The sequence below is a fragment of the Pseudophryne corroboree genome, chromosome 9, assembly GCF_028390025.1.
Source record: "Pseudophryne corroboree isolate aPseCor3 chromosome 9, aPseCor3.hap2, whole genome shotgun sequence".
NCBI lineage: Eukaryota > Metazoa > Chordata > Amphibia > Anura > Myobatrachidae > Pseudophryne > Pseudophryne corroboree.
In genome coordinates this window covers 361,422,987-361,447,567 of record NC_086452.1, presented here as the reverse complement: position 1 = coordinate 361,447,567, position 24,581 = coordinate 361,422,987, and the positions used below count along the sequence as shown (strand labels likewise).

General features: G+C 48.7%; 1 protein-coding gene across 1 annotated transcript in view; it reads right to left on the bottom strand.

Moving 5' to 3' along the window:
• FAM83F (family with sequence similarity 83 member F) overlaps positions 1 to 24,339 on the bottom strand; it is a 69,113-nt gene extending 44,774 nt beyond the window's left edge. The window contains exons 1-2 of the mRNA XM_063940723.1: positions 24,176 to 24,339; positions 2,239 to 2,360 (exon numbers count right to left, since the gene is read on the bottom strand). Coding sequence (XP_063796793.1) covers positions 2,239 to 2,360; positions 24,176 to 24,328 — 275 coding nt within the window. The 5' untranslated portion in view covers positions 24,329 to 24,339. The remainder of the gene's footprint in view (positions 1 to 2,238; positions 2,361 to 24,175) is intronic.
• Positions 24,340 to 24,581: the final 242 nt, after the last annotated feature.

The window sequence follows — 24,581 nt, the reverse complement described above, 5'->3', positions numbered from 1 at the left end:
TGGATAAGGGTATCGTAGGTATTCGAAGGCAATGGCAATTTCAAAATATGTCCCCACTTGTGCTGCTCTTCAATGCACGGTATCACAAAGACTGAGCCACATGCAAAAAACACTGGTATGTGGCATTTAACTCCCCCCCCCACCCCACTTACCCCCTAATAAATATATATATCAACAAAAATGGTATCCCAGCGCGCTAATATATATGTAGCTGTACATTCAATGTCAAACTAAGTTGCAGATGAATTCACTAATACAGGCCGAATATATGTTCCGTGTACTAGAGGCTTTTGTTATGGCATACCCAATACTTAATTCATTTATATTCAGCCTGTATTGGTGAATTCATCTGTAACTTTGTTTGACATTGAATGTACAGCTACATATATTTAGCGCACTGGGATACCATTTTTGTTGTTGTGTAATATTATAAGGTCCTGACCAACAGTGGTCCTATCCTTAGTGCTGCTCCCTTTACAGCGCAAATTGAGAGTATTCTTTGTATATGAATATATATATATATATATATATATATATATATATATATATAGTATATATTTGGAGCGTGACTAGTTCTTGTCAGGAACTAGACACACTTCTTCCATTGGGTGGACAGGATCCTCAGACAGGTGTTTTAGTAGCTTCCCCTACAAATTCTGCATATGCCCCTGTGCTAGGTATATACTGTACACTGCACTATTATCCCAAGAACTGTCTTGTTCTGTATTTGCTTTATATACAATGAGAGAAAACCCATATATCTACTGTAAGCGCCTTGAGTTCTATTGTCCCCCTGTAATGTCTTCAACAGGAGAAAGTATATAACGTGGTGTGTCACAAATAGCAGAGTGATGGCATCACTGTCTAAACAAGAAGGTACAAATTGGAAGAGATTGAGGGGTCTATTTACTAAGCGCCGAAGAAAGATAAAATGGATAGAGATAAAGTACCAACAACCAGCTCCTGTCATTTTTCAAACACAGCCTGTAACATGGCAGTTACTTTATCTCCATCCACTTTATCTCTCTCTAAAGCTTAGTACATAGATTGCTTAGCATACATGGTGACGCACCGGCTGTACCCTCCAGTAGCCTTTGCCAGTTAGGCAGAGAAGCTAGATCACTTCCAGCATCAATGGGACCTGTTAGTGTGGTCAGAAAATAGCATTTTACCAACATAACTAATAATGATCGTATTAGCCTAATAAATATTTGTCTTTGACCCAGTGTATAGAATGCCAATGTTTTTCTTCTTTGATCACTGCACTTGTTTTTTTAAATCATTACAATAAACATAATACTGTGTGTTTTATAAAAAACATACTAGGCTGTACTGTAGTTACATACATGATAACAGACTAATATGTACAGAAAATAACAACGCAACAGCACCTGAATATTGATACAGGTTGAGTCTCCCTTATCCAAAATGCTTGGGACCAGAGGTATTTTGGATATGGGATTTTTCCGTATTTTGGAATAATTGCATACCATAATGAGATATCATGGTGAAGGGACCTAAATCTAAGCACAGAATGCATTTATGTTACATATACTCCTCATACACACAGCCTGAAGGTCATTTTAGCCAATATTTTTTATAACTTTGTGCATTAACAAAGTGTGTCTACATTCACACAATTCATTTATGTTTCATATACACCTTATACACACAGCCTGAAGGTCATCTAATACACTATTTTTAATAACTTTGTGTATTAAACAAAGTTTGTGTACATTGAGCCATCAAAAAACAAAGGTTTCACTATCTCACTCTCACTCAAAAAAGTCCGTATTTCGGAATATTCCGTATTTCGGAATATTTGGATATGGGATACTCAACCTGTACATGATTTATTTGGGAAGCAATCAATATCCCGGCTGTCGGGATCCCAGCGCTCAGCATACCGGCAACAGGATCCCGACCGCCGGGATACCGACAACTATTCTCCCTCTTAGGGTGTCCATGACACCCCTGGAGGGGGAATAAATAGCATGCACGTGTAGCGCACCACAGAGCCCGCAAGGGGCAATTTGCACTCGCCCCACTGCCGGCATTCTGGTGGTCGAGATCCCAGCACCGGTATGCTGGACGCCAGAATTCCGACAGCCGGGATATATGGTAGTCGACCCGATTTATTTCCCTCATGTATTTCCCCTTGTCTTGATTATTTCCATTTTAAAAGATCCATAAGGCTGGACACATAATCAATGAAACATTGAATACATAGAGTATTACCTGAAAGAACCGAAGGCCACCTTATCCCCATCCACCATGAGATACTTGTGTGAGATTGAGCCGCTGATCTTCCCAGAGGGCAAGTAGAACCCTATTCCTGTAACATACCTGACACGCAAGTTCTGTATAGAGAAGAGAAAATAAAAGGTTTACAGTTGTCATCACAATATCAATGTTTTATTTTATTAGATACTTTAATATCTGTACTAAAAAACGATCCTCCCATACTCGCTCACTCTGCCCAAGCAGTCACACACTCCCCTTTTCTGTGTGCCTACAAACCATTGGGCCAGACCCTTTTGACTACAGGAAAACATGATTGTTCTGTACAAGATAGGTCAGTATCTAGATTATGGGTTTCTAGGGAGATATGTAGCATACCCCGAGCATTAAGGTTATTTCAGTATATCAATGTCTCAAATTGAGAAAAAGGCCAGTTCACTCTGTTGGACAATTTGTATAATTTTTCATTAGAAGCAATCCCACCATTACCCTCTTATAGTTTTTCAGATCAGTTCAGTCTTCCTAGACCACTAAAAGTCTAGGGGGATTATTCATAAAGCATCGGGTTGTAAAACCGGGGGCTTCTGATTGTGTTTTTGCCTTTATAAATACCAGGCCTAAACACAATCACAAGTTACAATTGGTCCTCTATCTTCATGAATTAATTTGTTTATATTGAAAAATAATTATGTCGCAGAATCAGGCGGAACTACTGTGACACTTGGGGTAAGTATCACGTGGAAAGTTACAATTTACAGGTACCGTATTTGCTGGCGTATAAGACGACTTTTTCCCCCTGAAAAACATGCCTCCAAGTGGGGGGTCGTCTTATACGCCGGGTGTCGTCTTATACGCCGGGCGGGAAGTCGCCCGGCGTGGGAAGTCGCGAAACAGGGGCGTGACCTAGCATAAGGGGGCGTGGCCTCGCGGTCGGACCCCCGTTTTCAGCAATGGTGGTTGAGAAGATGATGTTGGCTGCCCCCCCCCACTTCCCCCGTGAAGTGCCTCTATCTGTACGGTGAGTGTACGGGTGAAGCTGTAGGGACAGGAGCCAGGTGCTGCACGTATTGTTACAGTGCAGCACCCGGCTCATGTCACTGAGCAGGAGCCGACATTCAGCAGTGACAGGCGGACATTGGCAGCACTTACAGTATAAGAGATTTGGTATGCATAAGAAGGGGGGGGGGGACAGCGGCTTAGGCAGGGGGGACAGCGGCAGCACTGCAGGGAAGCTGCAGGTGAGGGGGGCTTAATACTGGTACTACAGGGCAGACCAGACAGCTGCTAGTGACAGAGAGACGGCAGGGACCAATCCAATCAGGCTTTGTATACAGCCAACAGCCAACCACAGTACTGCACCATTGTACAGTACAGTATAGCATAGCAAAATGCCTGCCTGTGTTTCTGAGAAATCAAATCAAATCTGATGTTCTTTTACGTTTTATTTGGTGTGTGGAAGGTGTGCGGAAGAGGGGGTAGTCTTATATGGCGAGTATATAACAAACTCTATATTTTGAGTGGAAATGTTGGGGGGTCGTCTTATACGCCCAGTCGTCTTATACGCCGGCAAATACGGTAAGTATTAGGGAGTAATGGCCAGTACTCACGGCCCGATTTGGGAGAGATGTGTGCTGAGTGAACCGCTCAGCACACATCTCTCCCTCTGCTCAGCACAGCGCGATGTGTGCTGAGCGTGCGGGGGGGAGACGGGGGGGCCGCTCATTTCACCCAGCTGCTGAAGTGAGCGACCTGCTAGATTGGCCTGCATGCAGGCCAATCTAGCACCAGCGATAGTGATGCACGGGGCTGCGCATCGCTATCGCTGTGAGGGGTACACGCGGAGTGATCACTGCTTAAAATCTAAGCAATCTAGTCAGATTGCTTAGATTTTAAGCAACGATCGCTCCGTGAGTACCCCACTTAAGTTTCCCTGGCAATTCACAATATAGTTCAAATTACAATTGGCACAGACATTAATTACACAGTTGCTCCTCAGTAGTTTTTATTTAGCTGGAACGCTTCTGGGTAATCTTTTTTCTACTGTAAAGCTTAGAAGTAGTTATCACAATTTATAATAACACTTTATGCATGCAATACACATTACCACAAAACATTACCGAATGTATTATCCACCACCAACAATCTTAACAAACTAATAAAAGCAACAAAAGTAATAGCATAGATATTGCATTACTAGTGGAGCCCCATGTACTTGTTTATGTCCGTTAAATAGTTTGTATTGCAGAACTCAGTCATAATAGCTATAGTTCCTCATTCAGTGATCACAGTTTTGAAAGTTCACAGTCTTATATAAAATATGTAGCTCTTGCAGGACTAGACTGACTGAAATACAAAGAGCAAGGCCACAGTCAGACAGCCTTGCTACCCTGTAACTACCTCCATATGACTTCTGTGACAAAAGTATCTGTCCTTAGCTGACAGTTTCCCTGTATAGCTGTGTGACAATTAGAGATGAGCGGGTTCGGTTCCTCGGAATCCGAACCCGCCCGAACTTCAGCTTTTTTTACACGGATCCGAGCGACTCGGATCTTCCCGCCTTGCTCGGTTAACCCGAGCGCGCCCGAACGTCATCATGACGCTGTCGGACTCTCGCGAGGCTCGGATTCTATCGCGAGACTCGGATTCTATATAAGGAGCCGCGCGTCGCCGCCATTTTCACACGTGCATTGAGATTGATAGGGAGAGGACGTGGCTGGCGTCCTCTCCATTTAGAAGAGAGAGAGTGAGATTGAGACAGAGACACTTGATTTACTGGAGCTTAGGAGTACTAGAGAGTGCAGAGTTTACTAGTGACTGACCACTGACCAGTGACCACCAGTGCAGTTTTATTTAATATAATCCGTTCTCTGCCTGAAAAAAACGATACACAGTGACTCAGTCACATACCATATCTGTGCTCAGCCCAGTGTGCTGCATCATCTATGTATAATATCTGACTGTGCTCACACAGCTTAATTGTGGGGGAGACTGGGGAGCAGTTATAGGTTATAGCAGGAGCCAGGAGTACATATTATTAAAATTAAACAGTGCACACTTTTGCTGCAGGAGTGCCACTGCCAGTGTGACTGACCAGTGACCTGACCACACTGACCACCAGTATAGTATACTATATTGTGATTGCCTGAAAAAGTTAAACACTCGTCGTGTGACTTGTGTGGTGTTTTTTTATTCTATAAAAAACTAATTCTGCTGACAGACAGTGTCCAGCAGGTCCGTCATTATATAATATATACCTGTCCGGCTGCAGTAGTGATATATATATATTTTTTATATCATTATTTATCATCCAGTCGCAGCAGACACAGTACGGTAGTTCACGGCTGTAGCTACCTCTGTGTCGGCACTCGGCAGTCCATCCATAATTGTATACCACCTACCCGTGGTTTTTTTTTTCTTTCTTCTTTATACATACTACATCTCATTATCATCCAGTCTATATTAGCAGCAGACACAGTACAGTACGGTAGTCCACGGCTGTAGCTACCTCTGTGTCGGCACTCGGCAGTCCATCCATAATTGTATACCACCTACCCGTGTTTTTTTTTCTCTTCTTTATACATACTACATCTCATTATCATCCAGTCTATATTAGCAGCAGACACAGTACAGTACGGTAGTCCACGGCTGTAGCTACCTCTGTGTCGGCACTCGGCAGTCCATCCATAATTGTATACCACCTACCCGTGGTTTTTTTTTCTTTCTTCTTTATACATACTACATCTCATTATCAACCAGTCTATATTAGCAGCAGACACAGTACAGTACGGTAGTCCACGGCTGTAGCTACCTCTGTGTCGGCACTCGGCAGTCCGTCCATAATTGTATACCACCTACCCGTGGTTTTTTTTTCTTTCTTCTTTATACATACTACATCTCATTATCATCCAGTCTATATTAGCAGCAGACACAGTACAGTACGGTAGTCCACGGCTGTAGCTACCTCTGTGTCGGCACTCGGCAGTCCATCCATAATTGTATACCACCTACCCGTGTTTTTTTTTTCCTTCTTCTTTATACATACTACATCTCATTATCATCCAGTCTATATTAGCAGCAGACACAGTACAGTACGGTAGTCCACGGCTGTAGCTACCTCTGTGTCGGCACTCGGCAGTCCGTCCATAATTGTATACCACCTACCCGTGGTTTTTTTTTCTTTCTTCTTTATACATACTACATCTCATTATCATCCAGTCTATATTAGCAGCAGACACAGTACAGTACGGTAGTCCACGGCTGTAGCTACCTCTGTGTCGGCACTCGGCAGTCCGTCCATAATTGTATACCACCTACCCGTGGTTTTTTTTTCTTTCTTCTTTATACATACATACTACATCTCATTATCAACCAGTCTATATTAGCAGCAGACACAGTACAGTACGGTAGTCCACGGCTGTAGCTACCTCTGTGTCGGCACTCGGCAGTCCATCCATAATTGTATACCACCTACCCGTGGTTTTTTTTTTCTTCTTTATACATACTACATCTCATTATCATCCAGTCTATATTAGCAGCAGACACAGTACAGTACGGTAGTCCACGGCTGTAGCTACCTCTGTGTCGGCACTCGGCAGTCCATCCATAATTGTATACCACCTACCCGTGGTTTTTTTTTCTTTCTTCTTTATACATACTACATCTCATTATCATCCAGTCTATATTAGCAGCAGACACAGTACAGTACGGTAGTCCACGGCTGTAGCTACCTCTGTGTCGACACTCGGCAGTCCATCCATAATTGTATACTAGTATCCATCCATCTCCATTGTTTACCTGAGGTGCCTTTTAGTTGTGCCTATTAAAATATGGAGAACAAAAATGTTGAGGTTCCAAAATTAGGGAAAGATCAAGATCCACTTCCACCTCGTGCTGAAGCTGCTGCCACTAGTCATGGCCGAGACGATGAAATGCCAGCAACGTCGTCTGCCAAGGCAGATGCCCAATGTCATAGTACAGAGCATGTCAAATCCAAAACACCAAATATCAGTAAAAAAGGACTCCAAAACCTAAAATAAAATTGTCGGAGGAGAAGCGTAAACTTGCCAATATGCCATTTACCACACGGAGTGGCAAGGAACGGCTGAGGCCCTGGCCTATGTTCATGGCTAGTGGTTCAGCTTCACATGAGGATGGAAGCACTCAGCCTCTCGCTAGAAAAATGAAAAGACTCAAGCTGGAAAAAGCACAGCAAAGAACTGTGCGTTCTTCGAAATCCCAAATCCACAAGGAGAGTCCAATTGTGTCGGTTGCGATGCCTGACCTTCCCAACACTGGACGTGAAGAGCATGCGCCTTCCACCATTTGCACGCCCCCTGCAAGTGCTGGAAGGAGCACCCGCAGTCCAGTTCCTGATAGTCAGATTGAAGATGTCAGTGTTGAAGTACACCAGGATGAGGAGGATATGGGTGTTGCTGGCGCTGGAGAGGAAATTGACCAGGAGGATTCTGATGGTGAGGTGGTTTGTTTAAGTCAGGCACCCGGGGAGACACCTGTTGTCCGTGGGAGGAATATGGCCGTTGACATGCCTGGTGAAAATACCAAAAAAATCAGCTCTTCGGTGTGGAAGTATTTCACCAGAAATGCGGACAACATTTGTCAAGCCGTGTGTTCCCTTTGTCAAGCTGTAATAAGTAGGGGTAAGGACGTTAACCACCTCGGAACATCCTCCCTTATACGTCACCTGCAGCGCATTCATAATAAGTCAGTGACAAGTTCAAAAACTTTGGCCGACAGCGGAAGCAGTCCACTGACCAGTAAATCCCTTCCTCTTGTAACCAAGCTCACGCAAACCACCCCACCAACTCCCTCAGTGTCAATTTCCTCCTTCCCCAGGAATGCCAATAGTCCTGCAGGCCATGTCACTGGCAATTCTGATGATTCCTCTCCTGCCTGGGATTCCTCCGATGCATCCTTGCGTGTAACGCCTACTGCTGCTGGCGCTGCTGTTGTTGCTGCTGGGAGTCGATGGTCATCCCAGAGGGGAAGTCGTAAGACCACTTTTACTACTTCCACCAAGCAATTGACTGTCCAACAGTCCTTTGCGAGGAAGATGAAATATCACAGCAGTCATCCTACTGCAAAGCGGATAACTGAGGCCTTGGCATCCTGGGTGGTGAGAAACGTGGTTCCGGTATCCATCATTACTGCAGAGCCAACTAGAGACTTGTTGGAGGTACTGTGTCCCCGGTACCAAATACCATCTAGGTTCCATTTCTCTAGGCAGGCGATACCGAAAATGTACACAGACCTCAGAAAAAGAGTCACCAGTGTCCTAAAAAATGCAGCTGTACCCAATGTCCACTTAACCACGGACATGTGGACAAGTGGAGCAGGGCAGGGTCAGGACTATATGACTGTGACAGCCCACTGGGTAGATGTATGGACTCCCGCCGCAAGAACAGCAGCGGCGGCACCAGTAGCAGCATCTCGCAAACGCCAACTCTTTCCTAGGCAGGCTACGCTTTGTATCACCGGTTTCCAGAATACGCACACAGCTGAAAACCTCTTACGGCAACTGAGGAAGATCATCGCGGAATGGCTTACCCCAATTGGACTCTCCTGTGGATTTGTGGCATCGGACAACGCCAGCAATATTGTGTGTGCATTAAATATGGGCAAATTCCAGCACGTCCCATGTTTTGCACATACCTTGAATTTGGTGGTGCAGAATTTTTTAAAAAACGACAGGGGCGTGCAAGAGATGCTGTCGGTGGCCAGAAGAATTGCGGGACACTTTCGGCGTACAGGCACCACGTACAGAAGACTGGAGCACCACCAAAAACTACTGAACCTGCCCTGCCATCATCTGAAGCAAGAAGTGGTAACGAGGTGGAATTCAACCCTCTATATGCTTCAGAGGTTGGAGGAGCAGCAAAAGGCCATTCAAGCCTATACAATTGAGCACGATATAGGAGGTGGAATGCACCTGTCTCAAGCGCAGTGGAGAATGATTTCAACGTTGTGCAAGGTTCTGATGCCCTTTGAACTTGCCACACGTGAAGTCAGTTCAGACACTGCCAGCCTGAGTCAGGTCATTCCCCTCATCAGGCTTTTGCAGAAGAAGCTGGAGACATTGAAGGAGGAGCTAACACGGAGCGATTCCGCTAGGCATGTGGGACTTGTGGATGGAGCCCTTAATTCGCTTAACAAGGATTCACGGGTGGTCAATCTGTTGAAATCAGAGCACTACATTTTGGCCACCATGCTCGATCCTAGATTTAAAGCCTACCTTGGATCTCTCTTTCCGGCAGACACAAGTCTGCTGGGGTTGAAAGACCTGCTGGTGAGAAAATTGTCAAGTCAAGCGGAGCGCGACCTGTCAACATCTCCTCCTTCACATTCTCCCGCAACTGGGGGTGCGAGGAAAAGGCTCAGAATTCCGAGCCCACCCGCTGGCGGTGATGCAGGGCAGTCTGGAGCGACTGCTGATGCTGACATCTGGTCCGGACTGAAGGACCTGACAACGATTACGGACATGTCGTCTACTGTCACTGCATATGATTCTCTCAACATTGAAAGAATGGTGGAGGATTATATGAGTGACCGCATCCAAGTAGGCACGTCACACAGTCCGTACTTATACTGGCAGGAAAAAGAGGCAATTTGGAGGCCCTTGCACAAACTGGCTTTATTCTACCTAAGTTGCCCTCCCACAAGTGTGTACTCCGAAAGAGTGTTTAGTGCCGCCGCTCACCTTGTCAGCAATCGGCGTACGAGGTTACATCCAGAAAATGTGGAGAAGATGATGTTCATTAAAATGAATTATAATCAATTCCTCCGCGGAGACATTGACCAGCAGCAATTGCCTCCACAAAGTACACAGGGAGCTGAGATGGTGGATTCCAGTGGGGACGAATTGATAATCTGTGAGGAGGGGGATGTACACGGTGATATATCGGAGGATGATGATGAGGTGGACATCTTGCCTCTGTAGAGCCAGTTTGTGCAAGGAGAGATTAATTGCTTCTTTTTTGGGGGGGGTCCAAACCAACCCGTCATATCAGTCACAGTCGTGTGGCAGACCCTGTCACTGAAATGATGGGTTGGTTAAAGTGTGCATGTCCTGTTTTGTTTATACAACATAAGGGTGGGTGGGAGGGCCCAAGGACAATTCCATCTTGCACCTCTTTTTTCTTTTCTTTTTCTTTGCGTCATGTGCTGTTTGGGGAGGGTTTTTTGGAAGGGCCATCCTGCGTGACACTGCAGTGCCACTCCTAGATGGGCCCGGTGTTTGTGTCGGCCACTAGGGTCGCTTATCTTACTCACACAGTCAGCTACCTCATTGCGCCTCTTTTTTTCTTTGCGTCATGTGCTGTTTGGGGAGGGTTTTTTGGAAGGGACATCCTGTGTGACACTGCAGTGCCACTCCTAGATGGGCCCGGTGTTTGTGTCGGCCACTAGGGTCGCTTATCTTACTCACACAGTCAGCTACCTCATTGCGCCTCTTTTTTTCTTTGCGTCATGTGCTGTTTGGGCAGGGTTTTTTGGAAGGGACATCCTGCGTGACACTGCAGTGCCACTCCTAGATGGGCCCGGTGTTTGTGTCGGCCACTAGGGTCGCTTATCTTACTCACACAGCTACCTCATTGCGCCTCTTTTTTTCTTTGCGTCATGTGCTGTTTGGGGAGGGTTTTTTGGAAGGGACATCCTGCGTGACACTGCAGTGCCACTCCTAGATGGGCCCGGTGTTTGTGTCGGCCACTAGGGTCGCTTATCTTACTCACACAGCGACCTCGGTGCAAATTTTAGGACTAAAAATAATATTGTGAGGTGTGAGGTATTCAGAATAGACTGAAAATGAGTGGAAATTATGGTTTTTGAGGTTAATAATACTTTGGGATCAAAATGACCCCCAAATTCTATGATTTAAGCTGTTTTTTAGGGTTTTTTGAAAAAAAACACCCGAATCCAAAACACACCCGAATCCGACAAAAAAAATTCGGTGAGGTTTTGCCAAAACGCGGTCGAACCCAAAACACGGCCGCGGAACCGAACCCAAAACCAAAACACAAAACCCGAAAAATTTCCGGCGCTCATCTCTAGTGACAATGACGTCTATAAATTGCGAGTCGAAAGAGAGGAAGTACTGTATGCTCCCTGCAATGCTGATGCTCCTTTAACTGCAGATTAACAACTGTAGTCAATTAATGGTGTCCTTGGATAAAACTAGCTGCCAGTGTCGGACTGGGGCATGAAGGGCCCACCAGGGAAATGCAATCACGGGCCCACCAAGGGGCGTTGCCATATGCTGGAAGGGGTGTGGCCATGTGACCAGAGAGGAGTGGCCAGACATTATAGGCACCACCTAGCATAGTATATAAAGAAAAAGAGCTCTACCTCGCTGCCCACTTCAAACTGTTGTGTATGTGCCTGGGTTATACCAGGAGAGAACAGTAGTATATGTGCCCTGGTTACACCAGGAGAGAGCAGTATATATGTACCTGGATTACTCCAGGAGAGAGCAGTAGTATATGCGCTTCGATTACACCAGAATGGAGCAGTAGTATATGCGCCTTGCTTACACCGGGAGAGAACAGTAGATACCCCAGTATAGTGCCAGATTCAAATAATGACCCCAGCAGTGCCAGATACACATACGCCCCCAGTAGGGCTAGATACATATACACCCCCAGTAGTGCCAGATACATATATGCCCCCAGTAGTGCCAGATACATATACGACCCAGCAGTGGCAGATACACATATGCCCCCCTTGTGCCAGTTACATATACTGCCCCTAGTAGAGTGCCAGATACACATATGCCCCCAGCAGTGCAGTGCCAGATACACATACGCCCCCAGCAGTGACAGATACACATATGCCCCCACAGTGCTGCTCACCGCCGCCACCCGGGCTCTGCTGCTGCTCCCGCTGCCTGCTGCTCCTGTGTCTGAGGGCCGGGGAGTGCCCTTCAGTCCGACTCTGCTGCTGGGACATGGTGGTGCTCTGACCTACCGGCCGGTGCCTAATTTTTTGGGTAAGCGAATATAGATTTTGGCACCCCTCACTATGGATATTGTGGGAGGAGCTACAACGTGGGTGGGGCACAAACTGGTCCCCCACCCACATAAAGCCAGATCCACATAAACACTGAAAAAGCCAGATCCACGTAAAAAAAAAAAATTGGCCCTCATTCGAGTTGTTCGCTCGCAAGCTGCTTTTAGCAGCTTTGCACACGCTAAGCCGCCGCCTACTGGGAGTGAATCTTAGCATAGTAAAATTGCGAACGAAAGATTAGCAGAATTGCGAATAGACACTTCTTAGCAGTTTCTGAGTAGCTCCAGACTTACTCGGCAACTGCGATCAGTTCAGTCAGTTTCGTTCCTGGTTTGACGTCACAAACACTCCCAGCGTTCGCCCAGACACTCCCCCGTTTCTTCAGCCACTCCCGCGTTTTCCCCAGAAACGGCAGCGTTTTTTCACACACACCCATAAAACGGCCAGTTTCCGCCCAGAAACACCCACTTCCTGTCAATCACATTACGATCACCAGAACGAAGAAAAAACCTCGTAATGCCGTGAGTAAAATACCTAACTGCATAGCAAATTTACTTGGCGCAGTCGCACTGCGGACATTGCGCATGTGCATTAGCGACTAATCGCTCCGTTGCGAGAAAAAAAAATAACGAGCGATCAACTCGGAATGACCACCCATATACATTAATGCAGTGAATGTCTGATGTTCTTGCCCCACCTCTTAGGGATGGCACTTAGGGCCTAATTCTGAGTTGATCGCAGCAGCAATTTTGTTAGCAATTGGGCAAAACCATGGCCCTCATTCCGAGTTGTTCGCTCGTTCTTTTTCTTCACATCGCAGCGATTTTACGCAAACTGCGCATGCGCAATGTTCGCACCGCGGCTGCGCCAAGTAAATTTGCAAAGAAGTTTGGTATTTTACTCACGACTTAGCGAAGATTTTTCTTCGTTCTGGTGATCGTAGTGTGATTGACAGGAAGTGGGTGTTTCTGGGCGGAAACTGACCATTTTATGGGAGTGTGTGAAAAAACGCTGGCGTTTTCAGAAAAAACGCGGGAGTGGCTGAAGAAACGGGGGAGTGTCTGGGCGAACGCTGGGTGTGTTTGTGACGTCAAACCAGGAACGAAAAGGACTGAACTGATCGCAGTTGCAGAGTAAGTATTGAGCTACTCGGAAACTGCAAAGAAATTTCTGATCGCTATTCTATTCGCAATTCTGCGAATCTTTCGCTCGCTATTCTGCAAAGCTAAGATTCACTCCCAGAGGGCGGCGGCTTAGCGTGTGCAAAGCTGCTAAAAGCAGCTAGCGAGCGAACAACTCGGAATGAGGGCCCATGTGCACTGCAGGGGGGCAGATATAACATGTGCAGAGAGAGTAAGATTTGGGTGGGGTGTGTTCAAACTGAAATCTAAATTGCAGTGTAAAAATAAAGCAGCCAGTATTTACCCTGCACAGAAACAAAATAACCCACCCAAATCTAAAGGAGGGTACTCACGGAGCGATCGCTGCTTAAAATCTAAGCAATCTAACTAGATTGCTTAGATTTTAAGTCTGATCGCTCCGTGTGTAGCCCCTACAGCGATAGCGATGCGCAGCCCCGCGCATCGCTATCGCTGGTGCTAGATTGGCCTGCCGTGCAGGCCAACCTAGCGGGTCGCTCATTTCACCCGCTGGGAGAAATGAGCGCCCCCCCCGTCTCCCCCCGCACGCTCAGCACAGATCGCACTGTGCTGAGCGGCAGGAGAGATGTGTGCTGAGCGGTTCGCTCAGCACACATCTCTCCCGCATCGGCCAGTGAGTACTGGCCTTAACTCTCTCTACAAATGTTATATCTGCCCTCCCTCCAGTGCACATGGTTTTGCCCAATTGCTAACAAACTTGCTGCTGCGATCAACTCAGAATTACCCCCTTAGTGCTGTAACAAAATAGTGCAAACTGATTTCTATTTAAAGTACTGCAATTGGTTCATAAAATGCAGTTCCTGTTTAATTGTGGATATATAAACATACTTTACTGTGGGAAAGGAGGCTGGTAACCGCTCTGATTTTAACCTCACCAGTGTGAAAGTCTAGCCATCAGGTGTGGATTGGGGACTCAAAGTGAAAACATAAACACATATGGCTGAGGGCAGGCTGTGACAGGTAGGGGGCAGAGGGCGGGATGTAACAGGTAGGGGACAGAGGGCGGGATGTGACAGGTAGGGGGCAGAGGGTGGGATGTAACAGGTAGGGGACAGAGGGCGGGATGTGACAGGTAGGGGGCAGAGGGCGGGATGTGACAGGTAGGGGGCAGAGGGCGGGATGTGACAGGTAGGGGGCAGAGTGCGGAATGTGACAGGTAGGGGGCAGAGGGCGGGCTGTGACAGGATGTGACAGGTAGGGGGCGGAGGGCGGGCAGTTAGAGGATAGGGGCACGGGCTGTGACAGCTAATGGGCATAAGGTGAACTGTGATAGGTAGGGGATAGAGCGCGGGCTGTGACAGCTATTGGGCAGAGGGCGGACTGTGGGGGTCATTTTGACCTGATCGAATGCTAGGTGTTTTTGCTGCGCTGCGATCAGGTCCGAACTGCGCATGTGTATGCACCGCAATGCAAAGGCGCGTCGTACGGGTCTACATCGATGGATTTAACGAAGAATCTATTCGCACTGCTGATCGCAAGGAGAATGACAGGAAGAAGGCGTTTATGGGTGGCAACTGACCGTTTTCAGGGAGTGGTTGGAAAAACGCAGGCGTGTCCAAGCGTTTGCAGGGTGGGTGTCTGACGTCAATTCCGGACCTGGACAGGCTGAAGTGATCGCAGCGGCTGAGTAAGTTCTGGGCAACTATCTGATCGCAGCGCTGCAAAAAATAGCTAGCGAGCGATCAGGTCTGAATTAGGCCCTCTGACAGGTAGGGGATAAAGCGTGCACTGTGACAGCTATTGGGTAGAGGGCAGACTGTGACAGGTAGGGGATAGAGCATGGACTGTGGCAGCTAGTGGGCAGAGGGCAGACTTTGACAAGTAGGGGATAAAGCGTGCACTGTGACAGCTATTGGGTAGAGGGCAGACTGTGACAGGTAGGGGATAGAGCATGGACTGTGGCAGCTAGTGGACAGAGGGCGGATTGTGACAAGTGGAGAACAGAGCGTGGGGACAGAGGGTGGGTTGTGATTGATAGGGGGATAGAGTGCGGGCTGTAGTAGGTAGAGTGCAGGCTGTTCAGAGTCTTCCAGTGCCTGGCTGACAGCACAGCAGGCTGTGTGGTGGGGGGCAAGGGGGGAGGAACATGGATGGGATGGAGAAGCAAGGTGGGGGGTATTTGGGAACAAGGGGAGAGAAGAAGAAAGGGCTGTGGAGTTGGAAGGGGAAGGCTTCTTACCCTCAGTAATTGTTTGGCAGGTGCTGCCCTCCATCCGTCTGATGTGGCTGCAACCCGTAGTAGCTGCAACTCTTCCTCTGTACATCCCTGTCCCTGCATCTAGAAATAGATGGCACATACAGTGCCAGTGGGGAAGCCTGGAGAGGAAGACCGCGCGGGAAGCTGTGCAAGTACAGAGGCGCCAGGTTGGAGGTTGTGCCTACCTGCAGAGCTGCCCGTACTGGGTCCTAGTGCCCGCCGACTACTGTCTGTAAGTAACAGAGGCAGCGCAAAGCGTGCCTCTAATGCTATCGGACATAATTTGGTGTGACTTATTTCCACAGTGGGGAAATCGAGTCCAGGTTGCAGCAGGGGGGCATGGTCCAGGCTGCCCGGCGTCCTCCCCACTCTGGCGCCTTAAGGTGTGTACACACTGTGAGATATTTGCTTGCGATTTTGACTATATAGTCAAAATTGCAAGGAAAGTTAGTGCAGATCGCAAGGTGAAAATCACCTTGCGATCCCGATGCGATGCCAATGTGCGGTCCCGCGAGGTTGGATTCGCAAGCCTAGATACACTGTGCAGGCAAGTCAATTTTGACTATCTCGTAGAAAAGATAGTCAAAACTGACACTTAGCCAAAATCCCACATAGTCAGTATCGCAAGCACAGTCATCTAGGCTTGCGATACCGACCACAGTCCCTATTGCACAGTGAGAATCGGGCATAGCCCAAATCTCACCTTGTGTACACACCTAAACTCTGTTGCGAATGCAGCGTGATGGTTGGGCTGGCCCTGACAACACTCCTATTACCCCCACATAGTATTGCTATATCAGCTTCAATGTAATATACCTTCATTATTAACAATACAACCCCCCCCCCATTCAAATTAACATACACACCCACAGGTGACAATGACAGTAATCCACCCACACCCCCAGATCCAGAGCCGGATTAAGGCAGGGGCTAGAGGGGCTGCCGTCCCGGGGCCCTCACACATTAGGGGCCCTCACCCTATGTTTTGTAGGAGTCTTCCATCAGCGGCTCAGCTGTTCAATAACAGTGACCGCCGAGGAGCTCCTGTACAGTCAGTCTCGCGGGACAGGGAAATCCCGCAAGGCAGTGACTGCAAGCCGCCGGACAGCCTGCGCTCCAAGCTGCACTCTAAGTGGAGGGGTGTGTGCAGAGGCGGAACTACCGCCAGTGCAACCAGTGCATTGCACTGGGGCCCGCCTCTGTCCAGGGGCCCAAAGCATGTAATGAGTCAAACTGACTCATTACATGCTGCTGTGTGCTGCGGGCAACCGCTGCCCGCAGCACACAGCCGCCCGCAGGACACAGGAGTCGGAGAGGAGCGCAGCGCAGCGGTCACGGGCACGGGGGTAAGGAGGAGGAGGGAGGTGGAGGAGGGAGGTGGAGGAGGGAGCCGCAGCAGCGCTTTGTTACTGGTTGAGGCGCTGCTGCTGCTGGCCCTCTGCTTCACTATAGGCTGTCTTCCGAGAACAGCCTATAGTGAAGCAGAGGGGCAGCAGCAGCAGCGCCTCCACCAATAACACAGCGCTGCTGCGGCTCCCTCCTCCATCCCCCCTCCTCCTCATTCTCTCCTGCCCGGGAATCGCCAGAAGGTGCACCGAGGAGCCTGACCCAGCGGAGAGGGTAAGTATAATTCTTCTTTCTTTTTCTTTCTTTCTTTTTCTTTCTTTCTTTCTTTCTTTCTTTCTTTCTTTCTTTCTTTCTTTCTTTCTTTCTTTCTTTCTTTCTTGGGACTGCCTGCCGCTATGTGTAAAAATGGGGAATCTGCCTGCCGCTATGTGTAAAAATGGGGAATCTGCCTGCCGCAAAGTGTAAAAATGGGGAATCTGCCTGCCGCTATGTGTAAAACTGGGGAATCTGCCTGCCGCTATGTGTAAAAATGGGGAATCTGCCTGCCGCAAAGTGTAAAAATGGGGAATCTGCCTGCCGCTATGTGTAAAAATGAGGAATCTGCCTGCCGCAATGTGTAAAAATGGGGAATCTGCCTGCCGCTATGTGTAAAAATGGGTAATCTGCCTGCCGCAATGTGTAAAAATGGGGAATCTGCCTGCCGCAATGTGTAAAAATGGGGAATCTGCCTGCCGCTATGTGTAAAAATGGTGAATCTGCCTGCCGCAATGTGTAAAAATGGGGAATCTGCCTGCCGCAATGTGTAAAAATGGGGAATCTGCCTGCCGCTATGTGTAAAAATGGGGAATCTGCCTGCCGCAATGTGTAAAAATGGGGAATCTGCCTGCCGCTATGTGTAAAAATGGGGAATCTGCCTGCCGCAATGTGTAAAAATGGGGAATCTGCCTGCCGCTATATGTAAAAATGGGGAATCTGCCTGCCGCAATGTGTAAAAAGGGGGACGCTGTCTGCCGTAATGTGTAACAAGGGCACGCTGTCTGCCGTAATGTGTAAAAAGGGGACGCTGTGTGCCGTAATGTGTAAAAAGGGGACGCTGTCTGCCGTAATGTGTAAAAAGGGGGATGCTGTCTGCCGCTATGTGTAAAAAGTGTACGCTGTCTGCCGCTATGTTTAACAAGGGCACGCTGTCTGCCGTTATGTGTAAAAAGTGTACGCTGTCTGCCGCTATGTGTAACAAGTGCACGCTGTCTGCCGTTATGTGTAAAAAGGGGACGCTGTCTGCCGTTATGTGTAAAAAGTGCACGCTGTCTGCCGTAATGTGTAAAAAGGGGACGCTGTCTGCCATAATGTGTAAAAAGAGGAATCTGTCCGCCGTAAGGTGTAAAAGGGTCTCTACCTGGTGTAGTGATGCTACTGTGCGGCGTAATTTAAATAATGGAGACTACTGTGCACCGTTTTATGAATTGGTATTATTTTGTGGCCACACCCCTTCCCCACGAAGCCACACCACTATGTATTTTTGCGCGCGCCTACGGCGCGCACTGCCCCTGTTTTGCATGCAGGTGTGGGGCTCCGATGCCGTTTCTTGCACACAGTGCTAAAATGTCCAGTTACAGCACTGTTGCTAGGTATCCATTTCTCTGGCCCTGAGCAGGTCCCCCTCACCAGATCCTCTCCAGGGGTGAGGGGGTGGACTTGGATGGGATGGGGGGGGGGGGCCCAAAGCATTTTGTCGCACCTGGGCCCACCGCTCGCTAGTTCCGCCACTGGGTGTGTGTGTGTGTGTATATGTGTATGTATGTGGGTGTGTGTATGTGTGTGCGTGCGTGCGTATGGCCCCGGGAGCGAGACTGTGCCAGAAATCATAGGTGGGGGCCCCCACAATCTACGTTGCCCTGGGCCCACACCACCCTTAATCCGGCCCTGCCCGGACCTCATTAATCCACACATTGCTCTCCCCATGCACTTACCTCACCGTGAAGAAAGCTGCCTGGTCTCTCTGTACACTGCGGAGCTCCAAAGTAGGAGGAGCGAGACGGAGGGGACACACAGAAACTGGCAGACAGGGGGGAGGATGGGGCAGGGACTAGGGGATGTGATTAGGGACAAGTAGAAGAAGGACAGAGGATGGAAAGGGGCGGAGACTCGCGGAGGAAAAGGGGCGGGGCTTAAAACCTAAGAGGAAGCTGAGGCATTCCTCACATCACAGTAGTTCCCAGCCTAATAAATACAGCAATCATGTGACCTGCTGGGCGACCTGGGGGGAGGTTAATTATATCATCGTGGTCAGTCCTCACCCCTCCGAACGCAGCCTGCCAAGCCCCGCCCCTTACAGAAAGGGGCGGGGTCATGAAGCCGAAGCAGAAGGAGAGCATCGGGGAATTACTCTGATCCCCAGCCCCTGTCCGAGCCTGTGCTCTGCTGATGGTAGACGGAAATCTGATGCTGCTGGGGATGGTGGAGCAGCCGGATGGGGGCCTCCCTCCTATGTGTAAGGGCCCGGTCGGAGAGCTGAGGGGACTGACTGCAGGTATGCTGTGCACAGAGGCCGCTGCCGCCCTGACTCCCCACCAGCAATCACCAAAGTCCACACAGTCGCCGCCGCCACTAGGGTGCTGCGACCACTCCTGCTGCTCTGTCTGAGGGCCGGGCAGGAGAGCGCGGCGCGACTCTCCTGCACTTCGGTCCAACTCTGGTAAGCCCCGCCCTCACACAAAAGAGGGCGTGGTTACGAACCAGTGGGGCCTACTGGTGATCTCCTCGGCTCCCCGGTGGCCCAGTCCGAGCCTGCTAGCTGCTGATTGGAATTGCATTTATAAAGTACTTATGCAGCTTTATGTTCCAAAACTATGCTTGCCTGTAACATTTGAGCTAAGATACAATGTAAGCAGCTAAACTGTCTTTTGTCCCTGAGGAAGCTTGTGATGTGTGGCTAGTGCAGCAGTGTTACCGACCTGTGTTACAAGGGTTAGGTTGGCCTCAATTAACCATCATAAGCTGACCTCTGTTTGCAGCTGCAGCAAGACCCTGTCTCTGCTCCTCCCACCGTCTGTTACTCCAAAGCAGGACTACCTCCAGGGCTGTCCTTCTATAGGGAGGGTAGGCTGCGTGGCCTAGTTTCCAGCTACACAGTCAGTAGAGCCCATTACTGTTCTGCTCTGTCAGATGCCTGTCAGCCAGCACCATTGGAAGTAGTGGGATCCCCACAGGAGGCTGGTATTACTGATTGGCAGCTACAATGAAGATCTCTAGTCACCGGGAATAGAATCTGTCTTTTTATAAGCTGTACAACACTCATGTCACACACCAGCAGCTGCCTCTGCTCCAAGTTGCTGCTCTGAATCCTCCTAAGATGGCTGCTGCCCAGTGGCGTAACTAAAGCCCCTGCAGTCCCCGCGATGGCTTGGAGGCGCAAGGCTGCGGGGGGCGCCGCCACTGATTTAGTGCAGATTGACATGCGGACGAGCCGTCCGCATGTCAATCTGCTGTCTCCCTCCTTCCCTCCAACCCTCCTCTGATGTTGCTGCTTCTTGTGTCTACCTCTGTGTCTCTGTGTCTACTTTCAATTCGGCACCGGCCCGTGAGCCAATCAGAGCTCACAGTCCGGCAGCCGAGGCTCCTGATTGGCTGCCGGACCGTGAGCTTTGATTGGCTCACGGATCAGCGCCTAATTGAAAGTAGATACCCGACCCGCACCGCCGGAGACTGAGCTGAGGGGCAGGAGAGGCGCACGCTGCGCTCTCCTACCCTAACACTAAAACACAGGGCAGCAGCAGCGCGGTAAGGAGGGGGGAACACAGGACATATGTAACTGACACTGGGGTCATATCTGAATCTGGCACTGGGGTATATCTGGCATTGGGGGGCATTTATGTATCTGGCACTGGGGGCATATCTAGCACTGGGGGCATCTCTGTATCTGGCATTAGGGGGCATTTATGTATCTGGCACTGGGGGCATATCTGGCATTGGGGGGCATTTATGTATCTGGCACTGGGGGCATATCTGGCATTGGGGGACATTTATGTATCTGGCACTGGGGGCATATCTGAATCTGGCACTGGGGTATATCTGGCATTGGGGGGCATTTATGTATCTGGCATTGGGGGGCATTTATGTATCTGGCACTGGGGGCATATCTAGCACTGGGGGCATCTCTGTATCTGGCATTAGGGGGCATTTATGTATCTGGCACTGGGGGCATATCTGGCATTGGGGGAGCATTTATGTATCTGGCACTGGGGGCATATCTGGCATTGGGGGGCATTTATGTATCTGGCACTGGGGGCATATCTGAATCTGGCACTGGGGGGCATTTCTGTATCTGGCACTGGGATCATCTCTGTATCTGGCACTGGGGCATACCTGGCACTGGGGGCATATCTGGTACTGTGGGGGCATTTCTGTATCTGGCACTGGGGGCATAACTGGCACTGGGGGGGGGACAGGTGTATCTGGCACTGGGGGCATTTCTGTATCTGGCACTGGGGGCATATCTGGTACTGTGGGAGCATTTCTGTATCTGGCACTGGGGGCATAACTGGCACTGGGGGGGACAGGTGTATCTGGCACTGGGGGCATTTCTGTATCTGGCACTGGGGGCATATCTGGTACTGTGGGAGCATTTCTGTATCTGGCACTGGGGGCATAACTGGCACTGGGGGGGACAGGTGTATCTGGCACTGGGATCATCTCTGTATCTGGCACTGGGGGCATATCTGGCACTGTGGGGCAATGTATACCTGGCACTGTGGGGGAATATCTGGCACTGGGGGCATATGTGGCCCTGGGAGCACAGCCCTAGCAACAAGCATTACCCCCTTGTTACAAACACAACACCCTGCTCATGAAACCCCTGGCAACGCGTATGACAACCCCTGGCACTGTGCATGGAACCAAGAGCATGAAATCCCTGGCAACGAGCAGGTAATTTAAAAGTAATTAGAAGCCTTACTGTAGGTCTTAATGTGTAATGGGCATTGCGGTGTGTGGCATTGTGTATCACGGACATTGCGGTGTGTGGTATAATGTGTCACAGGTATTACGGTGTGTGGTATAATGTGTCAGGGGCATTATGGTGTGTGGCATATTGTGTAATGGGCAGTATGGTGTGTGGCATTATGTCTAAGGGCCATTGCAGTGTGTGGCATAATGTGTAAGGGGCATTACTATAAGGAGGAAAAATGACAAATAATGTTAGGGACATGAATCAGGATTATTATTTTTTATTGTCACGCCCCTTTCAGTGAAGCCACACCCATTTTTGTGAGGCCACGTCCCCTTTCCCATCTTCACTTTTATAGTCCCGTTTTTGGAATCGGGGGGGGGCAAGATAATTTTTTGGCTTGGGGGAGAGAAATTCCTAGTTACGCCACTGCTGCTGCCTAACTGCCAACTGTCTCTGAAGACAGCTGTCACTCCACAAGCTGTCTCTCTCTCTCTCTGGGATCAATACGCCTGTTGCTTATTTGTCAGTGTCCCCATGGCAGACACAGTACTCAAGGCACAGGTAGCCCTATCCCTGCTGTTAGTTTAATAGTGTCCAGTCAGGGATGCATCCAGCAGGGGAGGGGGCACAAAAGTCACACTACAGCTCGTGGCAGCTATGATGGGGCGCCACATTCTCCACACATGCTGGCTTCTCTGGGTGCTTAGGGGAACATTTACTAAGCAGTGATAAGAGCGGAGAAGTGAGCCAGTGGAGAAGTGGCCCCATCAACCAATCAGCAGCTCTGTATCATTTTATAGTATGCAAATTATAGATGTTACTTCAGTGCTGATTGGTTGCCATGGGCAACTTCTCCACTGGATCACTTCTCTGCTCTTATCACTGCTTAGTAAATGTACCCCTTAGTCCCATATTATACACTGACACCAATGCATGTTGTGGCCCCAGGATGGCTGACGACATACCCCACTGTCACCAATGTATAAGGGGCATAATATACAGGGCATCTTACGCGTTTATATCTATATATACTGTTACAATAGATCAGGTGCAATATATATATATATATATATATATATATATATACATACAGTATAAATATTAAAAATGTACAAGAGGAGAAGGTTCATTTGGTGGGGTGCCACACTACCATTGGTGCAGAAGGTGCACCAGGACCCCTGAGGATTAAGGGGTCAACTGCCGTCCAGACGAGCAATGAGTTATCCCCTGGTCCTACCACAGACCATTTTGGGCAATGTCAGATGAATGGCACAGTGCAGAGAGCAGGGTGGGCCCTACTGCCTGAGGGACCTGCACCTTAACTTAGGTAGCCAGGGCTGACCTTGTGTGTGCCAGACTGGTAGAGGAGTCCTGCCACCTATCAGTGCTGATGATCACAGCCACATACTACTTCTAATTAACAGTCAGCTGTGCATGTTTTCTGATTCACTGCTGTCTGTGAATTAAACTGATGTAACTGGCACTGTCAGAGTCTGCCTGACCGAGTGCCAAACTGAGAAATGCACATGGGGTGAGGGCCCCTGTACCAGACAGTTTAGAGGCCACTGTGGTCCTGCTCCCACCAAGGTACATGTCCCCTGTTCTCCACACCACAAAGGGCATTGTGCTTGTACCCCTGTTACCTACTGTCTCTCCCTGTCACCCACTGCCTCCCCTTGTCACCCTCTGCCTCCCCCTGCCTTACACTGTCACCCTCTGCCTCTCCCTGTCACCCACTGCTGTGTGGCATGTTGTGAACTCGCATTGGGTTGGAGAAGGGGGATTATATTTTTGCACCTGGGCCCACCACTCCCAAGTTCTGCTACTGTGCAGAATAGAAAATTGAAGAACTTGGCTCATGTAAACAAGGCAATGCACAGACATGCAGGAACCACAGTATGGCGCTGTACAATTTAGTGGTGTCTTATAAAGAGAATAATGAGGATGATGATGACCTCTTAATGTTTATGACCGTAGGCTTCACAAAAAGCCCAAATCTTTTACAATCCAAATAATGGATACACTGAAGGTTACCAATTAGCAAAAATCTGTGAGAAATGAGAAACTATAAGTCACTGTCTAGCTTACACTAGTTCCTCACTACTTAGTAGCTACAGTATGACTGAAAGTTGCTAGTTAATACCCTCTAAGAATGAATGGTGTTGCTCATCTTATTAGTTCACGCTACTACGTGGCTACATGTAATAACTACAACAGACACATTTCTGTCTACTGTGTGTTCTGGGATTTCTCTCCTGACGTTACCCGGAGCATATGGCCAGATAGCTGCATCAATTCGCACATCTCCAGGAAATGCTTGACTCCACTCTCTCCCAGAATCATGTAGACGGGGACTCTGCGTCTGTCTGCTGCATTCAGCACATCTCTGAACACCTCCCGGTCAGTAAAATAGTCCATGACGATGGCAATTACCTGTCATGCAGAAAGAGGAGACATTTGTGTAAAAAAACACATATATGCGATTTGCTTGTTACTTATTTTTACCTTGAAGATAATCAAAAGAATAGAACAACATAACAATACTGTCAGTGCCGGGAGCTGTGCACACCTGAACGATGCAACGCTTGAATTACTCCGTCGGGCGCCATCTAGTGGCCACCAGCGCGCAACACACTTGAATTCCCCCACAGAGTTAATGAGCAGCGTTAGT